We start from the raw sequence: 5076 nt of genomic DNA on the forward strand, positions 1-5076 counted from the left end.
ACACCCGGGCGCCTCCTCACGACCGATTCGATGCAGATACCTCCCGAAACAACCGTGTCCGGTGAGGACCTGCGTCATGCGGTACGTGAGGGCGCCGTGACTCCTCCCGAGCCACTCCTCAAAGAGGGGACTTACCGCCACTATGGTGGCGTGCCCTGCACTGGGTTGCGACAGTCGCTCCCTCCAGGCCACCATGACATCCCGCCGGAGCTCTGCCCGCTGCGCGACAACTTGTCGCGGCAACGGGGTTTCCCCCCGGCGCAGAGCCTCCTCGCGCCAGTCGTACAGGCGCAAGAAGACTCTCGCCTCCAGATCCCACGGTGGTAGTCCGGCTAGTAGGCCAGCTGCTTCGCGGGAGATCGTGCGGTACCCCCGGATTAGCCTAATGGCTATCACCCTTTGGGGCACGTTCAGGTAGTGTACAGCTCGCGGCCGTACCGAACGTGCCCATACCGGGGCCCCGTAAAGGGCCATGGACCGCAAGACTCCCGCGTAAAGTTTACGGCAGGGGGCGTTTGGGCCTCCCAGGTTGGGCAGGAGCCGCTTGAAGGCAGCACCTGTCTTCTCCAGTTTGGGGCCCAAACGTCGGAAATGTTCGACGAAGTTCCACCGGCCGTCGAGGACGAGTCCTAGGTACTTCATCGCCCCCTCGACGCCGATGGTAACCCCTCCCACCATAATTTGGGAACCTGAAGGTGGCGCGTTCCGAAGCCCATGAAAGCACATGGCCTCGGACTTGTGCAATGCCACCTCCAGTCCCAGCAGCTGGATCCTCTCAACGACTATCGCAACCCCGCGCGCCATTATGTCGGCTGCCTCCTGGTGCGACCTCCCTTGTGCCAGTACCAGCGTGTCGTCAGCGTAGCAAACCACGCTGACGCCGCTAGGGAGGTCGGCGCGCAGCACCCAGTCGTAGCCGATGTTCCACAAGAGCGGCCCCAGTACCGACCCCTGCGGAACACCGCACGACATCTCTCGCCGGTTCCATTCCCCATTATGACCGGGGTAAATGATGGACCTATCCGACAGATAGGCCTCGACCACGCGACGAAGGTAGGTCGGCACCCGGTGGTACCGGAGTGCCTCCCTAATGCAACTCCAGGGAAGGGTGTTGAAGGCATTGGCGATGTCAAGAGACACCGCCAAGACGACCCCCCCCCGGGACACAGCATCCCCCGTCGTGAGAGATCTCACGCGCATGATGGCGTCCACCGTTGAGCGCCCCCTGCGGAAACCGAACTGGTTGTCCGCGAGGTCCGGCCCCATCCCCCCAAGGTGCGCAACGAGGCGGTGTGCAACAACTCGTTCGAAGAGCTTGCCCACCTCGTCGAGCAACACGATGGGCCGGTATGCGGACGGAGAGTCCGCAGGGCGCCCCGGCTTCCGAATGAGGACCAGTTTCCCTGTTTTCCAACGAAGTGGGAACTGGCCCCTCTCCATACATGCGCTGAGAAGCCCCCTAAGTCGAGGCCCGAGAGCCTCAAGGGCCAGAACCCAGGCCTTGCCAGGCACGCCGTCAGGCCCTGGGGCGGTATTTTTGGCTTTCAGCCTGGTTACCGCCACTCTCAGGTCCACCCCAGTCACCTCGGGGACATCGTCGTCGTCGGATGTGTGGTCCACAGTCGACACCGCGGGTTGCAGAACCATGGGCGGGGGAGAGTGTTCCCCGCGCGAAGGGAACAGAGCGCTCACCACCTCCTCCACCAGTTGAGGCCGAAGACTCTGGGTCAGCGGGGGGGCCCATGGGCGGAGCTTACCCCGCACCATTTTGTAAGGGCGCCCCCACGGATCTCTGTCCAGAGTCCCCAGCAGCTCTGTATTGGCCACGTCCTTGGCCTGGATGATGGCCAATTGGAGGGCGGTCTTCGCAGCTCTGTATCCCTCGTACAGTTCCGCTTCCCTGGCCTCTGCATCCGGAGGGCGGATGCGCAGCCTGCGGTGTCTGGTGTACAGGTGTCTCGCAGCGACGCACGCCTCACGAAGGGCCGCAATCTCGCTGGACCACCAGTACACCTGGCGTCGGGCGCGTCCTGGCAGGACTCGGGGCATGGCCATGTCACAGATCTCGGACATGGTCTCCCGGAACCACTCCGCCTCGTCGTTGATGTCGGCGGGCCTGTCCGGTGATGACACCCAAGCCCGCACGACTGAGGCTTCCAGGAGAAGCTCCCGGTCAAGGTGCTTTAGCGCCCAACGTGGACCACTCGGGGTCTGCAGGACCGGCGCGTTTGGATTTTGGGCGGAGACGTCAAACCGGATATACCGGTGATCGGAATAGGTCTCCACCCCCTCCTCGACGTGCCAGTCTAAGACACGCGGTAGCAGAGCGGGGCTGGCGAACGAGATGTCCACTACCGAGTCGCCCTGCATCCGTACACACGTGGGGACAGAACCCCGATTGAGGACGACCAGGCCTGATTCCAGCGCCCAGTCCTCCACCATCCTTCCCCGCGCGTCCGTGTGTCGGGAACCCCAGGCCAAGTTCTTGGCATTGAAGTCCCCTAACACTAGCACAGGGAGGGTGTAGCTTCCGACGACGACAGACAACTCCAGGAGGGAGTTGTGGAACTCGGCGAGAGTTCGGTTCGGGGAGAAGTATACCCCCACAACAACTATCTCCCCGAACCGTGCTGCGACGCAACCCCTTCCACTCTTGACCCCTTCGAGGGAAGGAGTACCAGCGGCGGCCGACGATATGATGGTCACCGAGCCGCTAAGGTCCTTGACCCAGTCATCCCTGGGAAGGACAAAGTACGGCTCCGCGACCACGGCGATGTTGATCGACCACTGCGCCATGCTTTGGAGCAACAGGTCCTGGGCACGGGCGCAGTGGTTGATGTTCGCCTGGAGGAAGCGTAGTGGAGCCGTTTTAGAATTCCATCACGTCTTCCTCCTCTTCAGGCCCAGAAGCGGGCACCGCGGCAGCAGCAGCAGCGGCGACTTCGCCGGCAGCGACGGCATCATTGGAGGTGGCGGCGGCCGCGGGAGCTGCGGCTGTGGCGACGACGGACGGCCGACCCTTGCCCCTGGTCTTGACGGGTGGGGTACAGGTCTTGCACCCCGCCCGGTGTTCGGCTGGCCTTCCAGCAGCCGCACATGCAGTGCAGTGCGGCGTGGCGCTGCAAGACACGGCCTTGTGGCCGGGCTGACCGCAGCGGAAGCAGAGGGCGCTGCGGTCGACCTCCGAGGTGCAACGAACTCCCACATGGTGCCCAACGTGGCATCGGAAGCACCTCAGTGGTCTGGGGTCAAGCAGCTTGACCTGCGCCGACACCCAGCCAACCAACAATCTTCGGCCGTCGACGATTGTCTTGGCTGCCGTCACGGGGCAGCTCACCGTAACGGTGCTCGTGCCCCTGAAGTCGGGACGTAAGGTGCCCGCCTTGACTTCATCGGCGGAGCACCCACCCGTCCTAGCGACGGCGGCCACCACCTCCTCCGTAGTGACCGAGTCGTCCAGGCCCATGATGCGCAGATCCGCGCACTTGTAGGGCCTGGAGACTCGGGCATCGTCCGCACTTATGGACGCTCTGAGCCTCTCGGCTAGAGCGTCTGCGGTGGGCCCGCTGGCCGCTCCCGGGACCTCCAGCATTCGGGCGCCCGTTGCGGTCACCCTGAGCCGAAGGCCCTCGGTGATACCCAGCTCAGCTAGGTCCACCGCCTCCTTTGCCTTAGCGAGCACGTCGCGGTACGATACTCCCCTCTTAACCGCGTCCGGCTGTAGTGTGAGCACCACAGCCGCGGTCTTAGGGGCGCGTAGTTGAGCCGCGACGGCTCGCTCCTTGCGGCGCTGCCTTTGGGCTTTCTTTCTGGCCGCCTTCCCTTTCTTCTTCTTCTCCCCCACCACCTGCCACTCGGATTGAGTGGGAGGAGAAGTAGTCGCTGACGGAGTCGGCTTTGGGGGGCGTCTCGCCACTGGTGATGACGACGGGACCGGTGCTGGGGGTGGCACCGGGGTCCTCTGCGCCCGGACCGCCGTCGCAGCCTTTGGCTTCGGCTGGGCGGCTGCCCTCCTGGGCGGTCCGATCGGCGCCGCGACGGGGGGTTCGCTCGGTGCCGATGCTGCCGCAGTCGCATAAGAGGCCCTTTGGGCTGCTTGGGGCTTTGGCGCCGCGAGGGGAGGGCGCAGGACTCTGCCCTCCAGGACGGAGAAGCGAGCCTGGAAGGCCGCCATCTCCCGCCGAACCAGGGCCAGAACCTGGCTCTCCCCTGGGGAGGACTGCGGTTGCCGCGAGGCGGCCCCGCTTCGCTCCGCCTCCTGCTCGCGCATCCTTTCTATCTCCGCCCGGAGACATCTATTCTCCTCTACGAGAGACCCCAAGTTGGCCGTGAGGCGAGCTACCTGCTCCTGCAACTTGGCCAGCTCGCTCTTGGGAGCCAGGCCAAAATTGCTCACCGCTGCAGCGGTGATGGAGGCGGTAGCGGCCTCAATCGCGCTATTGCGATTGGCCTTCTTTCTCTTAAGCGTCACCTCTCTGAAGGCGGACTCCACTGTCTTCGCGAAGTCCGCCCTCCTCTCCCGGTCAGAGCCGAAGGCCGATGCGTCCTCCTCAGAGGAGCTCCGGTGGTCTCCTTCGTTGCCCCTGTCGCGAACGAGCCTCCTATCGGCCTTTTTGGCCGAAGCTCCGCGACCACCGGAGGAAGACCCCAGGTCGTCCGCCTTCCTCTTGAGGAAGGCCTCGACTCTGTGGTCCTTCTTGCTGCGGGGGACTGTGAAGTCTCCCGCAGTTTCCTCACTGGATACGGACTCGCAGTCCGAGTCCGCATCCCACTCCCTATCGTCTTTTTTGTTTGGGTTTTTTTTAATATTACTATCCATATACGTCCCACGAGCATGAGAACAAGTTCCTGTCCACCCCGGCAGTGGCCTCATACCGGGGCAAGCCTACATACTGTTGGGGGCGGCTGGCCCCAACAGGTGGGAGCGCTAACGACCGTGTCCCCCACGGTCATTCATCCCCTCGCCGCGCTCCCGAAACTTGGGATTAGGTGGTTTTTTATCTGTTTGAATATAACTTGTTACGTATTTTATTATGTCTTATCTCACTGATACCAATATTCTCAAGTCAAGATCAC

The 5076-nt window shown here is 63.2% G+C and overlaps 1 protein-coding gene across 1 annotated transcript; it reads right to left on the reverse strand.

The window, feature by feature from the left end:
• Nucleotides 1-2869: 2869 nt before the first annotated feature.
• Nucleotides 2870-4819, reverse strand: LOC124634130 (serine/arginine repetitive matrix protein 1-like). Its single transcript, XM_047169552.1, has 2 exons — nucleotides 3537-4819; nucleotides 2870-3119 (listed from the first exon to the last, which is right to left on the reverse strand). The coding sequence occupies exons 1-2, from the start codon at nucleotides 4817-4819 to the stop codon at nucleotides 2870-2872; spliced, it is 1533 nt and encodes a 510-aa protein (XP_047025508.1).
• Between the last annotated feature and the right edge of the window lie 257 nt (nucleotides 4820-5076).

Source organism: Helicoverpa zea, chromosome 10 (assembly GCF_022581195.2).
Source record: "Helicoverpa zea isolate HzStark_Cry1AcR chromosome 10, ilHelZeax1.1, whole genome shotgun sequence".
NCBI lineage: Eukaryota > Metazoa > Arthropoda > Insecta > Lepidoptera > Noctuidae > Helicoverpa > Helicoverpa zea.

Excerpts from the sequence above, each read along its gene's own strand:
- LOC124634130 (XM_047169552.1), bottom strand. The coding sequence starts at position 4,819 with ATGGATAGTAATATTAAAAAAAACCCAAACAAAAAAGACGATAGGGAG. Across the intron at positions 3,120-3,536 it reads GCAGACGCTCTAGCCGAGAG|CGCCACGCCGCACTGCACTG; the intron begins GCTCAGAGCGTC and ends CGTGTCTTGCAG.